This window comes from Palaemon carinicauda, chromosome 44 (genome assembly GCF_036898095.1).
Source record: "Palaemon carinicauda isolate YSFRI2023 chromosome 44, ASM3689809v2, whole genome shotgun sequence".
Classification (NCBI taxonomy): domain Eukaryota; kingdom Metazoa; phylum Arthropoda; class Malacostraca; order Decapoda; family Palaemonidae; genus Palaemon; species Palaemon carinicauda.
This window is the reverse complement of record NC_090768.1, coordinates 48,291,292-48,314,200: the sequence shown is the minus strand read 5'-3', so window position 1 is coordinate 48,314,200 and position 22,909 is coordinate 48,291,292. Positions and strand designations below refer to the sequence as shown.

Here is a 22,909-nt window from a genome sequence, read left to right as displayed (position 1 = left end):
TTATACAAAATAAGTTTCACCAGAAGCTACTTCTCAGACAGAGAGATAAGGGGGGGGGGGGGTTGGAGGGTAGGTGAGGGAATGGAGGAGAGTTCGAGATGGTGGGAGATATCTAAGTATGAACAACAACTTTGACAACTTTGCTTCTATATTTCAATACTGAATCCTTTGACATTAATTTTTTTTTCACTTGGATTGCTTTGGGGTATGCTGCAGTAAAGACTGGGGTTATAATTTTATTTCCATTGCCTGGAATGACATTTTCCCCCTTTAGAATGTAGTTTTCTCTGACCTAAAGTTTTTTTTTTTTTCACGGCGATTACACTAGTAATTTACTCGAATGTAGAAATCTTAGTATATTTCAATTGTTTTCCTTGGAACAAAATTATTATTTCTGTGAAACTTCTCTAAATGAAGAATCGGTTGGAATAAGAAATGTTTCATCTCGACCCATCTAAAAGTGTTCATGCTGGAAATGGGCGATGGTGAATAGAGAGGTTTGCCTAAATAGTGCCCTCCCCTTGTGGCTGCTGCGTACTTGATTGTAACTACAGCCTTGGACGGCTGCGTTTGCGTGTGTATATGTAAATATATTATTAAAAATGCATTTCAATTTGAACCATTAATTTTACTTTTAGATCCTTTCTTTGCAGATTATATTTTACAATTTATCATTACGTGTGGAATGTTCTCCACTACATTGTATTTGCTATTTGTACGTGTGATCTTGAATTTACATAAATATACATTTATTCAAACATATCCAATTCTCAAAATTTCCCATTAAGGTTTCTATTTTTCTATTTCTAAAGTAAGCTGCCTCCCAATCTTCTATAATAGGCTTAAACGTACCGAGCTACTTGCTTGATTTAATAATATCCCATTCCATTTGCCAGATGTCTCTTTTTTTCTCTTATTTTCTTCTCCGTCATCGACAAATGGTGATTGTTAGTACAGCGATTTAGTCCCTGTTTACTTGTTTACTTGTTTTGGGTTTAAATCCAACCCTCCACTGAAGTCGAGTGAACTACTTCTCGGGCGGGTCCATATCAATCATCTAACGAAACATTTTCATTCTAACTTATACAACTCTTTGATTATAGCATCCTCCAAATAATATGATCTTGTGAAAAGTAATGTCTTTAGTTTCTTCTAAAATTAAATTGCTCCCTTTAGGACCTTCATTTCAGCTGGCAGTTTATTATAATGTCTAGGCGTACAGTAGCTAAAAGCCCTTTCACCAAATTTACTATTTGTTCTAAGTTCAGATAGTCTGTTTGTCACTCATGTGTCTTATGATAACATTTGTTTCTAGTTCTAGTTTGTTCAGGTATTCTTTTAGATATTATTTTAGTGGTTGCGTCTACCAATTCGTTCCCAAGAATTCCCTTGTGGCTTAGAATCCACTGTAGTTTTACAAAATGATAATTGATATTCATTTCGATTAGTGTCTTTTTGTATACTTTTTATTTATCAAAATAGCGGACAATGAATCTGTGAATATTAGACTCTTTGCACATGTAATTGCCCCCTGTCTATTTCAGAGCTTCGGATATAGACAATAATTCAGGAGCCAGATTAGACGTTGCTAGGTTTAATCTAAAACTATAATAAAGTCAAGGCTAGGAATAACATAGGCTATTGCACAAGACCATTCCTCACTATTGATTTCGTTTTTGGACCCATCCGTATATATGTCTAATTGGTCAAGAAAGTTTTCATCCTTCATTCTACAGAACTCTTGAATAAATGTAGTGTTAGGTTCCTCCTGTTCAATGTCATCCTTTGAGTTAATACCAAGATACTTACCAAGGGGCTCCAACAGGGAATGGCCTTTCTTCCTGTTGCATCCCTAACTTCACTTTCCACCCAACCATGATGTCACTAGCATTTGACATAGTTTAAAAGGTTTTTTAAAGTAACCAGAGATCCATCCTTTACCGTCTAGTTTTTTATCGTTTAGAACTTCCTGACTAGTGGGGAGATTCATACTTAACTGTTTTAATTTTACATAGTAAAACATTTTGTATTTTATTTTTATTTCTTGCTGGTGTCGCTTTACTTTCAACTTGATAGAATGGGTGATTTGATTTTAGCTCAGTGCTATTCCTAAAGCGAGATTTTGTAGTTTTTTCAACTTTCTATGATACTTCTAGCTGCTGACGAATATACTTCAATTCCACATTCAATTATGCTTAAAGTATAAGATGTATTTTCAACTTTGTGACACATTGGGTGATGTGCTCAAAGTGCTATTCGTAAAGCGAAATTTTTTTTTCCCAATTTTTCTGTTTCTTCTAGCTGCTGACGAATATACTTCGATTCCATATCCAATTATGCTTAAAATATAAGACTTACTTTCAACTTTGTGACACAATGGTTGATGTGCTCAAAGTGCTATTCGTAAAACGAGATTTTGTATTTTTTCCATTTTTTATGTTACTTCTAGCTGCTGACGAATATACCAATTCCATATTCAATTTTGCTTAAAATATAAAATATAAGTTTTCCCATCTTCTCCACGGGTGTTGAGGAAACCGCCTTCAGTAAATTCAGTCTCTGGTAGCATAATGGTCTTACCGGGTTGATGTGATGTCCAAGTGAGGCCTGGACTGTTCCATACCAATCCTAGATATTTGTATTTATGTACCCATTCAGTTTTATTGATGTCAATTTTTATTTTGGGTAAGATATCCATTTTCTTGTTCTCAGAATACATTACCTACGTCTTACCTGTAATAATTCTTAGTCCCCATTTCTGGGTCCATTTGTAAAACCTTTCAATCGCATCCTGAATTTTCAGGCAAGCTATCTTAAATGTATCTGCCGTTACATAAAAGCAAGTATCGTCTGTAAATTCCGAACTTTTCACTGGTTCTACGTTTGGTATGTCACTCATCATGCTGTTGAATAATGTAGGACTTAGGACTAAGCCTTAGGGAACCCCTGACTTATTTTTTCTAGCGAAAAAAATTATTTTCTACATATACCACATAGTCCCTATCTTCCAGAAAACATTCATGCCACGGTAACAGTCTCCATGTGGCCATTCGTGCGAGTTTATACATCAAAGCTATGTGGTTTATTGTATCGTAGGCACTCTGCAAATCAAAGAAAATAAGTACTGTTACCTTACGATTTATTAATGAAACTCTTACCTCGTGCTCAGCCTAACTAACTGATCTGTTGTACTCCGTTTTTTTCTGAATTCTCTCTGGTTTCTTCCTAGTTGTTCGTTGTTTTCCAATACCCATTATAAGCGTTTATGAACCATTATTTCCATTAGTTTGCCAAAGCAAGTAACAATACGATTAGTCTGTAGGATTCAGGTAGTTCCTCGGGTTTTCCAGGTGTTAGTACTGGACAAATCATTCTCAGTTTCCACATCTTAGGATAACTTATAACCCTCCAGCTTTTATTAATAAAACCTAATACTTGATAGCGTTTCCCCCTTTGACATTCTTGATAAATTGGTTGTTAATTCTGTCTAACCTTGTTGCACTTTCATTTGGCAACTTTTTGATACCCTCTTCTAGCTCAGCCATTGAGAATAATTTAAATTCTTTTTTTTTCATTCAATTATTTCCCTCTCTGACTCTTGAGACAACTGACACAAATTTTTCCCAAAGGCTTCTGCTACCGATTCTGCCTTTTCTATCGGATTTTTTTCCCCCATTAGTTAATGAATGGTGACCTCTAACTGGAAATCCCTTAATTCTATTAATATGACATTCGAAAGAAGAAGAAGAAGAGCGAAGTAAACAAAGTGTTGTCGGAGATACACCTCAAGTTTTCGCCGATTTTCTTTGGAATCTGAGTTGTTAACTGAATGGAAATGAGGTGAGAGGTTTATGAACATGCAGTGATTTGTGGTATATATAGACAGTGAGAGAATTATCTCTCATAGACAAAATATAGTGCAAGGTTTCACATAGGCGTGCTAGTGTTTAAGGTACCCCCTAGCCATCCCTAGGGGGGAACCTCTACGCGTTTTTGAGCGACGGTGGTGCCATCTTTTGAGAAATTTTGTTACTAATTTCGACAAAATGATGTATCGTTCAACGGCATTCAAGAGAAAGGACTCTTTTGGGTTGCAGTTTTCTGCTTACCCATCTATGGAAATTGTGAGCGATATGTTATTTTCCTGCATGAAATTGAATCCTAGTACTATAATAGGCGTGCAAATGATGAATAGGAATAGAGTTATCGTTAAAGTGACACCGGAAGTGTTTCCTGACATTATGAAACAGTTCGAAGACAAAGAAATAAGCTCTGCGAAATGTGGACAGGTAAAAATTGTAAATTTAAGTTCCTCTGTTACATATGTGTCTATAAGGAATGCTACATTTGAACTTGAAGATGAAGTGTTAAATTCAGTATTATCAAAGTATGGAAAAGTAGAAGGAATACGACGTAACAGGTATGTTGAAGGGCCATTAAAAGGTTACTTATCAGGAGTACGGACAGCGAAAATGAGATTAAAAGAAAACGTTCCCTCATCTATTACAGTAATGGGGTACACACTAACTGTGTTGTATAATGGACAGCAACGAACATGTTTTAGGTGCAAAGAGGTTGGGCATGAGGTGAAAGATTGTCCATTAGAAAGTACGAGACCCAGGTTTAACGAGGAAGATTTCCCTGACATGGTTTCTGACCAGAAGAGGAATTCAGTGAAAACAAAAACAAAGAACAGTGAGACTACGGCAACGGTATCTGGCAAAGACGACACTTTGGATAGAGAAACTAGTATTCAGTCTGAGGCAGTTCTGGGAGAAGAGAATGTCGAAACAGATGAAAGTCTTGATTACTTAAGGGAAGACCCTCTCGAGAGAGGATCAGAAAATGAAGATGATGGAAACTGCTTGGCTGAAATTGACCAGGAAATAATTGACGAACCCCAGGAACATGGATTATCACAGGAAATAGGAACCAGTGAAATGAAAACTGCAACAATCCAGGCGGAAGTTCACCAGGTATCGATGGAAAGTGACGAATTGACGGAAAATGAAGATATGGTTAGTGGAAACAAACTTAGCCACCATGAAGACACGAGCGTGCGGCCCAGAGAATCTATTCCCCAGGAGGAGCATCATGGCATCACCGACAAAGGAACAGGAAACTGGTATACGGAACCAGATGGAGCCAATAAGCTGAAGATAACTTTAAAAAAGGACCAGACCCAGAGCATGGATGTCGATCATAGGAGTTCAACATCAGATAACGAAACAGAAAAATGTCCAAAGAAGCATAAACCATATTAATTTTAGTATATAAAAGAATTTATCTTTAATTTCTATTAAATTCATTTCATCCACATTAAATATAGCGACAGTTAATGCCAATGGACTTAATTGTATAAATAAGCAAATCAAATTGATAAGTTTAATGTTTTTATACAAACTAGATATAATTTTTATTCAAGAACACAATATAAAAACTGAAGGGAAACTAGAGTACATAGAAAAATTTTGTAAGATATTGATAAATTATACACAATATCATAAAGGGGGACTTGCTATCTTTATACGAAAATCATCAAATGTGGATGTCCTGAATGCAGAAAATGATATAAATGGTCATTTATTGAGTGTTAATTGTGTCTGTTCAAATGTTCACATTCAGCTACTGAATGTCTATGCCCCAGCTGGAAGTAGCAAAAAGAAAGAAAGAGAACAGCTCTTTTGTAAAGATATTATGTATTTCTTGCGAAATAATATAAGTAACATTATTTTGGGTGGAGATTGGAACTCCATTACTAGTATGAGGGATTGTTCAAATTCAGATAGTTGCCTTTTATCTAAATCTCTTGTGTGCCTTAAAAATAATTTGAAATTGAAAGACGCTTGGTTTCTCCTAAACCATCATGTAGAGTATACATATATTAGGGAAAACTATGGCTCAAGGTTAGATAGATTTTATGTAAGAGATTTGCAAAATAACGTAAGTGATATTCGAAATATACCTGTGAGCTGGTCTGACCATTCCATAATCAAACTAACAATAAAATTGGAGAATGTTATGTCATTAGGTAAAGGGTATTGGAAACTCAATTGTAATATTTTGAATAACGATTTAGTTAAAGAAAATTTCATGATGGCTTGGTCTGAGATTAGAAATAAGAAAGGCAAATTTGAAAATATTAAATGTTGGTGGGACTTTGCAAAAGAACAACTGAAATCCTTTTTTGTAAGTTGTTCAAAGCAAATTAATCGGGAGAGATACGGAATACTTAATTTACTGAATTATCAGTTAAAAGAGGAAATTAGGAAATCGCCCTTGAATGCTGAGAAAATGTCATTAGTGAATTCATTAAAATTAAGAATAAATAGTATTCAAGAGGAAATATGTGAAGGGATAAAAATAAGAGCCAAAGTTGATGATAAATTAAAAGGAGAACAAGTGTCAGCCTATCTACTAGGGAAGGAAAAAAATAGTAAAACCTTTCTGAATAAGATTAGGAGAGAAGATGGTAGCGAAATTGTTAATCCCGATGCAATTATTTTGCATGTAAGAGACTATTTTGAAAACCTCTTTAAAAAAGAAAAATGTAATAAACATAGTCAACAGATGTTTCTCAATTTAATCAATAATGTTATAGACAAAAGTGAAAATGATATATTAACAGCAGATGTGACAGAGTCTGAAGTATTTGCAGCCATTCGTGGGATGAAAAATGGGAAAAGTCCAGGAATAGACGGTCTCCCCGTAGAATTTTATAAGACATTTTGGAAAGATATCAAGCAAGATTTTGTAAGCCTAATGAAATTTGTGTTCAAGAAAAAGACCGCTGTAAAACTAAATAAAGGAATCATTACTCTCACGCCGAAAGGAGGAGACTTAGATCATATTATTAATTGGAGACCAATAACAATGCTAAATGTAGATTTTAAAGTCATAGCTAAAATAATAACTAACAGATTTAAAAATGTATTAAATTTAATTATATCCTCTGAACAGTTCAGCTGTCTTGAAAATAGGTCAATAATCAATTTAAACGTCTTAATGAGGGATATTATGGTTTACACAAATGAAAATAACAAGCAGGCAGCTTTGATAAACTTAGACTGGTCGAAAGCTTTTGATCGTGTAGATCACGAACTCTTATTTGCACTATTAGAGAAATTTGGTTTTGACAGTAGTTTTATCCAGTTGATACAAATGTTATATGAAGATGCTGAAAGTGTTGTAAGCATAAACGGCAACCTCTCTAATCCATTTTTGATTAAAAAATCTGTGAGGCAGGGATGTCCATTATCCATGATGTTATTTATTGTGTATCAAGAACCTTTCTACAGAATGATAAAAAGACAGCTTTCAGAATCTTCCTTAAAATTACCAAATCAACTGAATGTGTCTGTTTTTGGTTATGCTGATGATTCTGTTATTATTGTAACTCGTGACGAGGGTCTTTTAGAATGTATAAATGTAATCAACGAATATGAAAAAGCGTCTGGTGCCATTTTGAATAAAAGCAAGACTTCAATTTTAGGTATAGGATGTTGGAAAAACCGAACGGTATGGCCAATTAATGGCTACCAGTTACTTCAGGATTCATGTAAAGTATTAGGAGTTTACCATACTAATAATTATCAGAAAAGTGTTGAGTTGAACTGGTCTTCTTTGGAAGATAAGATTACCAAGATGGTTGGTATTTTTCAGAATAGGAGACTGACAATATTTCAAAAGTCTATTGTAATTAATTGTAAGATTTTATCAAAAACATGGTATATATCACATGTTTATCCAATACCAAATACATGTGCTCAAAGAATTCAGAGATGTTTGTATAAATATATGTGGAATAGCAGTTATGAACCAATTACAAGAAAAACTATGTTTTTAGATAAATTAAAAGGGGGAGTTGGAATATTTAATATTTTGTGCAAATCAAAAGCCATAATGTTCCATACATTTCTGAAAAATTGTATAAATAGATGTTTTGGTTATGAAATGCTGTATTTTTTCTGTAAAATTCGGGCAACTTTTCTAATTGAAACCAAAATTGAATATAAAGATTGCACAATTTTTATCCCTGTATATTATAGCATGATGATTGATATCCATAGAAAAGTCTATCGCTTAAAGAATTATCCAAATGTGTCAAATAAAGAAACTTATTGGTTGCTTATGAATTGTGAAGATTACAAACCCAAGATAGAGCTACTGTATCCCCTTTTCAATTGGACTTTGATTTGGAAACATGTAAACAACAAGTATATTGATAGGAACAGCAGGGAAATACTTTATAGGTATACACATGAAATACTAAATACAAATGATAGGTTGTACATCATGAATTTAACAAATGAAAATAAATGTCTATTTTGTGGTGCTGTAGAAAATAATATGCATTTTATTTATTTCTGTCCATCACTAAAGCAAATAATATACTGGTTTAAGACACTTTTGAAAAATTGTTGTAAGATCAAGACAAAGAGTTTGCTTAAGATTTTGAAATTAGACTTTGAAACTGTGTCAAATAAGGATGAAAATACTGCAATGGTTTTAATATCGGATTTTTTAGCAGGAGTGTGGTATGGGCGATCTATAGGACTGTTAACGGATGACCCAAATTTACTTATATTCATAAGAAATAGAATGTTAAAAACAAAAAATTTAATAAGGAATACTTTTAAAAAAGAATTAAATAAGATATTTACAAAAGAGTACATTTATGATAATTACTTAAATATTTAATATGATTATAAGTTAAGAACGTCTGTACAATAAAATTGCATATATATTTATTAATTGATTTACTTTGTATTGAGCATTTTTATAGCAATGTAAAACAATGTAGTTCATATCAGTATTTTGTGTAAAGAATAATTACGAATATAATGTAAATTGCTAAGATGTAATTGTATTTTTATAATAAAAGATAAAAAAAAAAATTCTATTAATGGTATTCCAAAGTTCTTTCTGATGTGTATTCATATTCACTTTACCTGTTAATTTATTCCAAGAAACTCTTTTTGTAACTTTGTTACTATTCTTCACAACTGCTTCTTTTTTCTGCTTCTTTTTACGGAAGTCTATTTTATTACAAGTGGTTGGGTATTTGGTGAACAACTTTCTCGCTCGCGGCCTCTGCCTCTGCCTTACTGCATTTCTCGTTCCACCAAGGCTTGTTATATTTCACACTTACCTTCTCACTTGTTTGCCTGATGCTCTTTTCACAAGATTAGATTATTCTATTTCTGAAATCTTTTATTTCACCATCCAGTTCCAATGTCTTTGCCATTTCTATCATGTTGATATCATTATTCCACTTTTGCCTGTTAACATCTTCCAACACCGACCACTTTTCTTTACCATAACCCAGTTTGTTCCGTTTCCAATTCACTTATAGAATTGGTGTGTGATCACTACCCCTGTTGGCTAGCTTTTTTATATGAAAATAATTTGGTATTAGTGGATGAAGTAAAATAATCTATTGCTGAAAATTTCCCTGTAATAGGAATGGGTCTTGTAGGTATTCCCTGTGGCGTAATTAGCGCTAAATTGTTATTTTCATTAAATACTTCTTTCCTTTTTCCACTGTTGTTGATTTTATTTTCGGCAATATTAGGTTCTCTCACCAGGAGGGATGAGCATTAAAATCCCCTACAACTATAAAATTTCTCCCATTTTTCTTTATGTAATAAGCAAATACTTCTTTGGTCAGCCTGTCACTATGGTTATACGCACTCATTATATCTAAATTATCTCTCTTGAGTTTGACCTTAGAACTTTATAGTTTATAAACCTTACCTGTTGATCTCCTTTCTAAACCGTTTCACGTAAACAGCAAACGTGTGGTTTGACACTGTATAACAAGTTTTCACTCTACAGTAAACAGATTATTATTTCATTGAATTATAGATTATTTTGACATTGTCTATTATTATTACATGGTAAAGGTTTTTCCCTTACGCTTAAATCCTGCCCAAGATTTTCTAATTCCCCATCGTCAACAGTTACAACAAACGTTACTAGCATTTCCTTTTTAATATTTTCATCCATTAGTCTTGAATAACTATCAGAATTTTCCTTGTTGGCCAGAAGTCTTTGTACAAGATAGGTAAATCTGCTTATAATATCTTTTGAGTACATTTTTTTCGGCTTTAGAACTTCATGTTCAATTTCCTTCCCTAAAGTTTGACAGCTTCTATATTATTTTCATTTTATCCCTTATCTAAATTTCGGCATAATTTCTCTTTGAAAAGTTTCGTCTCTTGTTTTAGTACTAAGCTTTGAACTTAACATGTTATCCTTCGCCCCTCTTCCTGCCGCTTTATTACTTAACTGGTCACATTTTCATTATCTATTAATTTCTCTTGCACTGATTATATTTGTCTTTAGCTTGGACATAAGGTATATTTTCCTGTTTTTACGATCTGCATTCGTTATGCTTCTTTGGCTACTTCACAACCCCTATGACTAGCGACATGCTTCCCCGAGCAGTTTGTGCACTAAAATTGGTCCTTGTCTAGTTCTTTACTGCACTCTTTGACCTTATGGTTTCTCCGCATAGTTTATTACACATAATTTTTTTTTTATTTGCATTCGTGTTCATGGTGACCTAATCTCTGATATTTAAAACTCTTAAATGACCTTTGGTATAAACGGCCTAATTTCCAATATTATTTTTAATTTTTTTTTTCTTTTGACAACTCATTCCCCTCGAATGTAATTTTTACACATTTAGCTTTAAACTCCATCCTCTCTCTTACTTTCCGCATACTTTTTATTTTGCTCACCTCAATATCCTGATCTTCCATATATTCCTTAATTTCCTCATCTTCTATTTCTACATAGATTGGTCCTAATGTTTTTCATTAAAAACTGCCAATAGATTTTTTTTAGTTTCATGTCTGTCACGTTTCTCTGTGCAAACACAGGAAGCCTTAATATCTCTCCATCTTAATTTGGATCCTAAGTAGACCCACTGCTTTTCCTTCTATATCTAAAAATTGCATGATTCTTGCCTTACCTTGTAGTTATCTTAGTCTATCCGATTCGCTACTTTTTGCTGTTAATTTTGCATCCTTCGTAGTTGTCAGCCTTTTTATTTTGTCCACTCGACCTACTCTACTTCCAACATGGTATTCAATTTCCCTCCGAACTATCACGTTTCTCTTGTTCCCTTTTCCTTCTAGAATTTCTGTTTTCTATTGAAGTCCAGTCACAATCTATTTCTTGGTTATATTCGATACCCGAGGCCATTATCAAAAGATATCCTGGTGGATCAAATCCATCCTGGGTCGCTTTAACCTAGGCAGCCCTAGGGGAAGATTGTTATCCTATTTGCAAACTATTAAATCTTGGATTACTCGAAAATAATAGAATAATCTTACTTTATTCATGTGGTCTGCAGAAGATGGCTTTGTTAGAAGTCTTAGATCCTATTCCAGGAATTCAACGAAAACGCTAAGAGTTTGTTTAGAAAACTTTATTCATAGAACACTTATTGGCGTCTGTAAGTTTCGGCCTCCTCTTCGTAGATTTAGGGATCTTTACCCTTTCGGAAGAACTTCAGAACAAAAATTGTTATTTAACGATAAAGTTGGGATAAATGAAAGCTGACATTATTATTACTGTTAATTTCTATTTGATCACGTCTTCGAATTGGTCACACTCATTTGGTGATTGGATAATTGATGAATGGCAACCATGATCTAATCCTGAATGAATAACAATCATGACCCAATCCAAGCGTGCTATATTTGAAGGAATACACGTAAATGACCAAAATTATTTCAATTACTCTAAGCTTTAACTAAAAGCTGGATGTTTTAAATTCAATAATGAAGGTATTTTTTGTCGGGTCTTTATTCAGTAGCCTAAATTTTAATGTGTTAATTTATGAATATTTTTAAGTTACTTTTATATCGGATAAATTTTAGAATGATAAAAACAAACCTTTTAAGCCACCTTATGGGTCCATTAACATTTATAGCTTTTTATATACCTCTGTAATTTTATTTGTGCACACTTTTTCATTATATGGTTTATCCCAGGTATTGAAGTGTGAAATCGTCATATTGGTTCTACTGATCTATACACAATGCTAGTCTTGAGTAGCAGTGGTATGTGCACAAACATGAGTCTTATAAATGGTAAAAGGCAAAGATAATGCACCTTAGTAAATCCAGGAGACAACATTTCGAACAAGGTTAGTGGCTGTGATGAATTTATCAATGTTATGTTGATAACGCAATTGGTTTTTTAATATTCCTGTGTATTAAATTGTAATCCTTTAACTACATTTTCCAATTTCTCAGGTGAATTAAACCTGTCCATGCACAAATGGCTCTTAACAGCCATACTCCAACGTACCAGCAGTTATAAATACATGTTTCTCTCTATATACAGGGTGTCTCAAAAAAAATGTACTCACTCTTAGAATTATGAGAAAACCTTTATTTATGGACATAGAGCGAAATTAAATAGCATCGAATACATGAGACAAATGTGTTTGAAGAATCATGTTTGCGAAAGTTCAAATTGATGACCATTATTGTCCAGACAACGCTGATAACGCGCACCAAGGGATTCGCAAACGTCGCGAAACATGTCATAATTCTAGAGTGAGTACATTTTTTTGAGACACCCTGTATTCATTCTTTCAGTACTTAAAGCCTAGGCTGCATGGTTTGTCTTTGTTTTTCTTACAGGTTATCTTCTAGAATCTAGGTGGTACTAAAGGGGATAGTTGCAATCCTTCTATTTCTGTTTTGGTGACCTTATATTTTCAGTGCCTAATTAGAAACTGCTCTCTGTTTTTGTTCTCGAGAGCAGATTCTTTTGTGAATCTCTATAATTCTATAAATTTTATTTAATGGTTTTGTTAAAAGAGTTTAGTTAGTTTAGATTAACACACTGAGTTGGAGTTTTGACGACAAAGTCATATGAGGTATGTCCAACAAGGGGTTTTACATTCCAGCTGGATCAAATATTGGTAGAACGCTCTCCACTGCTCGTCGACTACTAGAGCAAATAGACCGTCCCCAATTAGTGTTTTTGGTGTACATAATGATATTTCAAGCAAAAATATATTTGTAAATTTAACATTATTCACAAGATGTGCCATATCTATATCGTAATTGGTGTCTCATCTTTTTATGACATTTTGATCATTAGTAGGAAGAGTACTTGGATGCATCGCCAACAGCTACGTAACGGACAAGAAACCCAGACGAGGATTTAAAGACTTTAAAATAGAAGTCTATTTCTTATGAGTAATTTTTGGCAAGCATAATTTGATAGCATGTAAAAGTACATTGGCCCTGTCACTGTCTAGAAAAGAATGTGGTGCCAGGTAATTAGTCCTTTGAACAAAAAAATGCATGATACATTATATACTTTAATATGATGATTAACTTTTAGATTTGCAAGATTAAAATGGTTCTCATTTTCATTTGGATAAATTATGATTATTCTACTTTCGTTCAAGTACAAGTTGGCAATTCATGTAATTTTCAATTAATTCCTCTCTACCATACTGTCCTAAAAACCTCACTGCTTCTAAAATTGTACTTGGAAATGATTGAAAGAGGTTGGTGGGTGTCTTTAGCAGCTTCTGTTAATGAAATGAGAATTTTGACAATGTAAAGTTAGGTATAAAATGCAGCCAGGTCTATCTCAATCACTGAACTTTATTATTTTATATTCTCATACTGTTAGATATTTCTAGCTAGTATAGGTTACATTTATAACTGTATTTAGAATTACTGGAGTAAAATAAGATACAATCGAAGATTATTAGTAAGTGGAGACATAAAGTAAGTCCTAATTTTACAGAGAACATCTGAGGAGTAAATGAATTGAGACTTCTAAGAAATTATTGGAGTATAGTGGACAGGAGTATAGTGCACAGACTTCAATCTCGCAAAACAATTTGGTCTCTGGATGAATTCTGGTGAGTTGCTGTTTTCATTCATTTCAAAATAAGATTTTAATTTGAATATACTTTAGTGTTTTAAAAACATCTCGATTCCCTTCAATAGAAATTTAATCATTCGCTTTCCTTGCAAGGGGCGATTCATTTGTTTACTAGATACTTTTCCTATCCTTTATTCTATTTATGGGATGTTTTTCCTTAACAATATCATCTCATAACAGTTAATAAATAATTTTTCCATTATTTATTATATGCAATCCATTGCCTTATCGTAGACATCCTCATCTCTTAATGAACTGAAGGCATCTTAATCTTTGTCAAGACTCCTTTACCTAGTAGCTGTATTTACTAGTCAAACCTATTTAACTTCTGTTTCCGCTGTCTTTTAATTCAACCTAATTTCGATTTTGAAGGCCGGAGATTTAACAAATTCCAGAATATTCTTTTTCATTCCTTACTCCATAACAATTTCTCTTGTTTAGTGTTTCTATCTCTCTCCTTACTGTTTCTTTATATTTTTCCTTCAATTTTGTTTCTTTCATTTTAATAAATCTTTTTCATCTTGACCAATTTTTCTTTATTGTCATTGCTTCTCGGTCTTCATCTCCATTTATTTATTGTCACGTATTCATTTCTACTCTCAATTTTACTCACGTTCTATGCTTCCTTTCCTTTGCAAGTTGTACTTATTTTCCTCTCATTTCCAAGTTTCCTCTTATTTCAGGATTTTCTTATTTCCTCCTCGGCAAGCAGTTTTCAATTCCTTGACTTCTCAGTGTTTTTCCCATTTTCCTCGCCTTTCCAGGTTGTCATCATTTTCTTCGCCTTTTCAAGCTGTCCTACTTTTCTTCATCTTTCCAAGTTGTCCCCCATTTTCCTCGCCTTTTAGAGCTGTCCTACTTATCCTTGCCTTTCCAGGTGTTCTCATTTTCTAGGCTGTCCTCATTTTCCTCTCTCCAAGTTGTAATCTTTTACCTCACCTTTTCAGGTTGTCCTCATTTTCCTCACTTTTCCAAGCTGTTCTCATTTTCCTCGCCTTTTCAAGTTGTCCTCATTTCCTTTGCCTTTTCAAGTTGTCCTCATTTCCTTTGCCTTTCCAGGTTGTCCTTATTTTATTTGCCTTTCCAGGTTGTCCTCATTTTCTTTGCCTTTCCAGGTTGTCCTCATTTTCTTTGCCTTTCCAGGTTGTCCTCATTTTCTTCGCCTTTCCAGGTTGTCCTCATTTTCTTCGCCTTTCCAGGTTGTCCTCATTTTCTTCGCCTTTCCAGGTTGTCCTCATTTTCTTCGCCTTTCCAGGTTGTCCTCATTTTCTTCGCCTTTCCAGGTTGTCCTCATTTTCTTCGCCTTTCCAGGTTGTCCTCATTTTCTTCGCCTTTCCAGGTTGTCCTCATTTTCTTCGCCTTTCCAGGTTGTCCTCATTTTCTTCGCCTTTCCAGGTTGTCCTCATTTTCTTCGCCTTTCCAGGTTGTCCTCATTTTCTTCGCCTTTCCAGGTTGTCCTCATTTTCTTCGCCTTTCCAGGTTGTCCTCATTTTCTTCGCCTTTCCAGGTTGTCCTCATTTTCTTCGCCTTTCCAGGTTGTCCTCATTTTCTTCGCCTTTCCAGGTTGTCCTCATTTTCTTCGCCTTAACAGGATGTCCTCATTTTCTGCAATTTCATCAGGCGAATTAAACCTGTCCGTGCACAAATGGCTCTTAACATCCATACTCCAACGTACCAACAGTTATGTTTCTCTCTATTTACTCTTCTTTCAATAATTTATGGCCAGGTGGCTTGTCTTTGTTTTTCTTGCAGTTTATCCTCTAGAATCTAGGTGGTACTAAAGGGGATAATTTTGATCCTTCTATTTCTGTTTCCTTATATTTTCAGTGTCTAATTAGAAACTGCTCTCAGTTTAATATGTTCTTAAGTGGAAATCTCTGATTTTATAAATTGTATTTATTGGTCTTGTAAAGGAGTTTTGTAAGTTTAGATTAAGAGTCATCACATTTGAGTAGGAGTTCCATTGACAGCAAAGTCGTAAGAGGTATGTTCAGCAAGGGGGCTCTACATTCCAGCTGGAACAAATTCAGTTGTAAAAGTAAGCAAGAGTATATTGGGAAACGCTCTCCACTTCTTGTCGACTACCAGAGTAAATAGACTGCCACCAATCAGTGTTTTATGGTGTACATAATGATCAAATCTTATTTATATTTTCCGCAAGATTAAATTTGTAAATATATTATTCACAAGATGCATCATGTTTATATTGAAATTTGCTTATCATATTTTTTATGACATTTTGATAATTAGTAGGAAAAGTACTTCAATGATTATTTAGATGTATCGCCAACAGCTACGTAATGGACGAGGATTCAAGACTTTAAAACAGAAGTCTATTTCTTATGAGTAATTTTTGGCAAGTATAATTTGATTGCATGTAAAATACATTGGCCCTGTCTCTGTCTAGAAAAGAATGTGGTGCCAGGTAATTAGTCCTTTGAAACAAAAATGGATGATGATACATTATATGCTTTAATGACATGATTAACTTTTAGATTTGAAAGATTAAAATGGTTCTCATTTTCATTAGGATGAATTATATTATTCTATTTTCGTTTAAGTACAAGTTGGCAATTCATGTAATTCTCAATTAATTCCTCTACTATTGTGTTAACTTTACCATACTGATTTTACCATACTGTCCTAAAAACCTCGCTGCTTCAAAAATTTTATTTAGAATCGAATGAAAGAGGTTGGTGGGTGTCTTTGGCAGCTTCTGTTAATGAAATGAGAATTTTGACAATGTAAAGTTAGGTATAAATGAAGCAATGTCTATATCTCAATCACTGAACTTTATTTATTTTATTCTTCTCATACTGTTAGATATTTCTAGCTAGTATAGGTTACATTTATATAATAAGATACAATCCAAGATTATTAGTAAGAGGAAACTAAAATAAGTACTAATTTTACAGAGAACATCTGAGGAGTAAATGAATTGAGACTTCTAAGAAATTATTGGAGTATAGTGGACAGGAGTATAGTGCACAGACTTCAATCTCGCAAAACAATTTGGTCTCTGGATGAATTCTGGTGAGTTGCTGTTTTCATTCATTTCAAAATAAGATTTTAATTTGAATATACTTTAGTGTTTTAAAAACATCTCGATTCCCTTCAATAGAAATTTAATCATTCGCTTTCCTTGCAAGGGGCGATTCATTTGTTTACTAGATACTTTTCCTATACTTTATTCTATTTATGGCATGTTTTTCCTTAACAATATCATCTAATAACTGTTACTAAATAATTTTCTATATTATATGCAATCCATTGCCTTATCATAGATATCCTCACCTCTTAATGAACTGAAGGCATTTTAATCTTTGTCAAGACTCCTTTACCTAGTAGCTGTATTTGCTAGTCAAACCTATTTAACTTATGTTTCCGCTGTTTTTCTTTAATCTTTTAATTCAACCCAATTTCGATTTTGAGGGTTTGGAGATTTAAAAAATTCCAGAATATTCTTTTTCATTCCTTACTCCATAACAATTTCTCTTGTTAGTGTTTCTATACCTCTCCTTACTGTGTTTTTATTTTTCCTTCAATTTTGTTTTTTATTTTTCCTTCAATTTTGTTTCTTTTATTTGAATAAATCTTTCATCTTGACCAATTTTAATTTATTACCACTGCTTCTCAGTCTTCATCTCCATTTATTTATTGTCAGGTATTCATTTCTACTCTCGTTTCTACTCACGTTCTATGCTTCCTCTCCTTTGCAAGTTGTACTTATTTTCCTCTCATTTCCAAGTTTCCTCTTATTTCAGGATTTTCTTATTTCCTCCTCGGCAAGCAGTTTTCAATTCCTCGACTTAAGATTTTTTCCCATTTTCCTCGCCTTTCCAGGTTGTCATCATTTTCTTCGCCTTTCCAAGTTGTCCCCCATTTTCCTCGCCTTTCCAGGCTGTTCTCATTTTCCTCTCTCTTCCACGTTGTAATCTTGTTCCTCGCCTTTTCAGGTTGTCCTCATTTTCCTCACTTTTCCAAGCTGTTCTCATTTTCCTCGCCTTTCCAGATTGTCCTCAATTTCTTCGCCTTTCCAGCTTGTCCTCATTTCCTTCGCCTTTCCAGCTTGTCCTCATTTCCTTCGCCTTTCCAGCTTGTCCTCATTTCCTTCGCCTTTCCAGCTTGTCCTCATTTCCTTCGCCTTTCCAGCTTGTCCTCATTTCCTTCGCCTTTCCAGCTTGTCCTCATTTCCTTCGCCTTTCCAGCTTGTCCTCATTTCCTTCGCCTTTCCAGCTTGTCCTCATTTCCTTCGCCTTTCCAGCTTGTCCTCATTTCCTTCGCCTTTCCAGCTTGTCCTCATTTCCTTCGCCTTTCCAGCTTGTCCTCAGTTCCTTCGCCTTTCCAGCTTGTCCTCATTTCCTTCGCCTTTCCAGCTTGTCCTCAGTTCCTTCGCCTTTCCAGCTTGTCCTCATTTCCTTCGCCTTTCCAGCTTGTCCTCAGTTCCTTCGCCTTTCCAGCTTGTCCTCATTTCCTTCGCCTTTCCAGCTTGTCCTCAGTTCCTTCGCCTTTCCAGCTTGTCCTCATTTCCTTCGCCTTTCCAGCTTGTCCTCAGTTCCTTCGCCTTTCCAGCTTGTCCTCATTTCCTTCGCCTTTCCAGCTTGTCCTCAGTTCCTTCGCCTTTCCAGCTTGTCCTCATTTCCTTCGCCTTTCCAGCTTGTCCTCAGTTCCTTCGCCTTTCCAGCTTGTCCTCAGTTCCTTCGCCTTTCCAGCTTGTCCTCATTTCCTTCGCCTTTCCAGCTTGTCCTCAGTTCCTTCGCCTTTCCAGCTTGTCCTCATTTCCTTCGCCTTTCCAGCTTGTCCTCATTTCCTTCGCCTTTCCAGCTTGTCCTCATTTCCTTCGCCTTTCCAGCTTGTCCTCATTTCCTTCGCCTTTCCAGCTTGTCCTCATTTCCTTCGCCTTTCCAGCTTGTCCTCATTTTCTTCGCCTTTCCAGCTTGTCCTCATTTTCTTCGCCTTAACAGGATGTCCTCATTTTCTTCGCCTTAACAGGATGTCCTCATTTTCTTCGCCTTTCCAGCTTGTCCTCATTTTCTTCGCCTTTCCAGCTTGTCCTCATTTTCTTCGCCTTTCCAGCTTGTCCTCATTTTCTTCGCCTTTCCAGCTTGTCCTCATTTTCTTCGCCTTTCCAGCTTGTCCTCATTTTCTTCGCCTTTCCAGCTTGTCCTCATTTTCTTCGCCTTTCCAGCTTGTCCTCATTTTCTTCGCCTTTCCAGCTTGTCCTCATTTTCTTCGCCTTTCCAGCTTGTCCTCATTTTCTTCGCCTTTCCAGCTTGTCCTCATTTTCTTCGCCTTTCCAGCTTGTCCTCATTTTCTTCGCCTTTCCAGCTTGTCCTCATTTTCTTCGCCTTTCCAAGCTGTCCTCATTTTCTTCGCCTTTCCAAGCTGTCCTCATTTTCCTTTCTTTTCAAAGTTGTCCTCATTTACCTCTCCTTTCAAAGTTGTCCAGGTTGGCCTCATTTTATTTTTCTTCCTAGCTGCCCTCATTTTCCTCTCCTTTCAAAATTGTGCTCATTTTCCTCTCCTTTCAAAGTTGTCCTCATTTTCCTCTGGTATCCATGTTGTCCGTCTTTTCTGCATTTTCCTCTCCTTTCCAAGCCGTCCTCATTTTCCTCTCCTTTCCAAGCCGTCATCATTTTCCTCTCCTTTCCAAGCCGTCATCATTTTCCTCTCCTTTCCAAGCCGTCATCATTTTCCTCTCCTTTCCAAGCCGTCATCATTTTCCTCTCCTTTCCAAGCCGTCCTCATTTTCCTCTCCTTTCCAAGCCGTCCTCATTTTCCTCTCCTTTCCAAGCCGTCCTCATTTTCCTCTCCTTTCCAAGCTGTTCTCATTTTCCTCGCCTTTCCAAGTTGTCTTCATTTTCCTCTCCTTTCAAAGTTGTCTTCATTTTCCTCTCCTTTCAAAGTTGTCTTCATTTTCCTCTCCTTTCAAAGTTGTCTTCATTTTCCTCTCCTTTCAAAGTTGTCTTCATTTTCCTCTCCTTTCAAAGTTGTCTTCATTTTCCTCTCCTTTCAAAGTTGTCTTCATTTTCCTCTCCTTTCAAAGTTGTCTTCATTTTCCTCTCCTTTCAAAGTTGTCTTCATTTTATTTTTCTTCCTAGCTGTCCTAGTTTTCCTCTGGTAGCCATGTCTGCATTTTCTGTATTTTCCTCTTCTTTCCAAGCTGTCCTCTTTTTTTCCTCTCATTTCCAAGCCCATTTTCCTCTCCTTTCCAAGCTGTCCTCATTTTCCTCTTCTTTTCAATCTGTCCTCATTTTCCTCTTCTTTTCAATCTGTCCTCATTTTCCCCTTCTTTCCAAGCTGTCCATTTCCTCTCCTTTCAAAGTTGTCCTAATTTTCCTCTAGTATCCATGTTGTCCGCATTTTCTTCATTTTCCTCTCCTTTCCAAGCTATCCTCATTTTCCCAGTCTTTCCCAGCTGTCCTCATTTTCCTCGCCTTTCAAAGTTGTCCCCATTTTCAAGTTGTTCTCAGTTGTTCTCAGTTTCCTCTCCTTTCAAAGTTGCCCTCATTTTCCTCGCCTTTCAAAGTTGCCCTCATTTTCAAGTTGTCCTCAATTTCCTCTCCTTTCCAAGCTGTCCTCGTTTTCCTCTGGTATCCATGTCGTCCTTATTTTCCTCTCCTTTCCAAGCTGTCCTCATTTTTACTCCTTTCCAAGCTGTCCTCATTTTCCTCTCCTTTCCAAGCTGTCCTCATTTTCCTCTCCTTTCATAGTTGTCTTCATTTTATTTTTCTTCCTAGCTGTCCTAGTTTTCCTCTGGTAGCCATGTTTTCTGCCTTTTCCTCTCCTCTCAAAAGTTGTCTTCATTTTCCTCTCCTCTCAAAAGTTGTCTTCATTTTCCTCTCCTCTCAAAAGTTGTCTTCATTTTCCTCTCCTCTCAAAAGTTGTCTTCATTTTCCTCTCCTCTCAAAAGTTGTCCTCATTTTCCTCTCCTCTCAAAAGTTGTCCTCATTTTCCTCTCCTCTCAAAAGTTGTCCTCATTTTCCTCTCCTCTCAAAAGTTGTCCTCATTTTCCTCTCCTCTCAAAAGTTGTCTGCATTTTTCTGCATTTCGTTTTCCTCTGGTAGCCATGTTGTCTGCATTTTCTGCATTTTTCTCTCCTTTCCTTTCAAAGTTGTCGTCATTTTCCTCGCCTTTCAATCTTGTCCTCATTTTCAAGCTGTCCTCATTTTCCTCTTCTTTCCAAGCTGTCCGTGTTTTCCTCTGGTATCCATGTAGTCCGCAATTTCTGAATTTTCCAAGCTGTCCTCCTTTTCCTTTTTCCAAGTTGTCCTCATTTTCCTTTACTCAAAGAAGTTGTCCTCATTTTCCTCTCCTTCCCAAGCCGTCCTCATTTTCCTCTCCTTTCAAAGTTGTCTTCATTTCCCTCTCCTTTCAAAGTTGTCTTCATTTCCCTCTCCTTTCAAAGTTGTCTTCATTTCCCTCTCCTTTCAAAGTTGTCTTCATTTTCCTCTCCTTTCAAAGTGTTCTTCATTTTATTTTTCTTCTTAGCTGTCATCGTTTTCCTCTGGTAGCCATGTCTGCATTTTCCTCTTCTTTCCAAGCTGTCCTCTTTTTCCTCTCATTTCCAAGCCCATTTTCCTCTCCTTTCCAAGCTGTCCTCATTTTCCTCTTCTTTCCAAGCTGTCCTCATTTTCCTAGTCTTTCCAAGTTGTCCTTTTCCTCACCTCTCCCAGCTGTCCTCATTTTCCTCACCTCTCCAAGCTGTCCTCATTTTCCTCACCTCTCCAAGCTGTCCTCATTTTCCTCACCTCTCCAAGCTGTCCTCATTTTCCTCGCCTTTCAAATTTGTCCTCATTTTCCTCTCCTTTCCAAGCTGTCCTCGTTTTCCTCTTTCCAAGCTGTCCTCATTTTCCTTTCCTTTCAAAGTTGTCCTCATTTACCTCTCCTTTCAAAGTTGTCCTCATTTACCTCTCCTTTCAAAGTTGTCCTCATTTACCTCTCCTTTCAAAGTTGTCCTCATTTACCTCTCCTTTCAAAGTTGTCCTCATTTACCTCTCCTTTCAAAGTTGTCCTCATTTACCTCTCCTTTCAAAGTTGTCCAGGTTGTCCTCATTTTATTTTTCTTCCTAGCTGTCCTCATTTTCCTCTCCTTTCAAAATTGTGCTCATTTTCCTCTCCTTTCAAAGTTGTCCTCATTTTCCTCTGGTATCCATGTTGTCCGTCTTTTCTGCATTTTCCTCTCCTTTCCAAGCCGTCCTCATTTTCCTCTCCTTTCCAAGCCGTCCTCATTTTCCTCTCCTTTCCAAGCTGTCCTCATTTTCCTCATTTCCAAGCCCATTTTCCTCTCATTTCCAAGCCCATTTTCCTCATTTTCTCCCCTCTCCAAGCTGTCCTCATTTTCTCCCCTCTCCAAGCTGTCCTCATTTTCTCCCCTCTCCAAGCTGTCCTCATTTTCTCCCCTCTCCAAGCTGTCCTCATTTTCTCCCCTCTCCAAGCTGTCCTCATTTTCTCCCCTCTCCAAGCTGTCCTCATTTTCTCCCCTCTCCAAGCTGTCCTCATTTTCTCCCCTCTCCAAGCTGTCCTCATTTTCTCCCCTCTCCAAGCTGTCCTCATTTTCTCCCCTCTCCAAGCTGTCCTCATTTTCCTCTGGTGTCCATATGGGTTGTCCGCATTTTCCTCTGGTATCCATGATGTCCGCATTTTCTGCTTTTTCCTCTCCTTTACAATTAGTCCTCAATTTGTCCTCATTTTCCTCTCCTTCACAATTTGTCCTCATTTTCCTCTTCTTTCCAAGCAGTCTTCATTTTCCTCTCCTTTCCAAGCCGTCCTCATTCTCCTCACCTCTCCAAGCCGTCCTCATTCTCCTCGCCTCTCCAAGCCGTCCTCATTCTCCTCATTTTCCTCTCCTTCACAATTTGTCCTCATTTTCCTCTTCTTTCCAAGCAGTCTTCATTTTCCTCTCCTTTCCAAGCCGTCCTCATTCTCCTCGCCTCTCCAAGCCATCCTCATTCTCCTCGCCTCTCCAAGCCGTCCTCAT

The 22,909-nt window shown here is 36.1% G+C and overlaps 1 protein-coding gene and 1 long non-coding RNA gene across 2 annotated transcripts in view; one reads left to right on the top strand and one right to left on the bottom strand.

Moving 5' to 3' along the window:
* The window catches only part of LOC137634102 (uncharacterized), a 48,526-nt gene extending 31,430 nt beyond the window's left edge, over positions 1–17,096 (top strand). Inside the window, exons 2-4 of the long non-coding RNA XR_011042449.1 lie at positions 12,006–12,160; positions 13,789–13,906; positions 16,845–17,096. This is a non-coding gene — a long non-coding RNA (uncharacterized lncRNA). The remainder of the gene's footprint in view (positions 1–12,005; positions 12,161–13,788; positions 13,907–16,844) is intronic.
* A 5,033-nt stretch (positions 17,097–22,129) lies between these two features.
* On the bottom strand, positions 22,130–22,561 carry LOC137634411 (uncharacterized). Its single transcript, XM_068366806.1, has one exon. It carries the CDS (start codon positions 22,559–22,561, stop codon positions 22,130–22,132), a length of 432 nt encoding a protein of 143 aa, XP_068222907.1.
* Between the last annotated feature and the right edge of the window lie 348 nt (positions 22,562–22,909).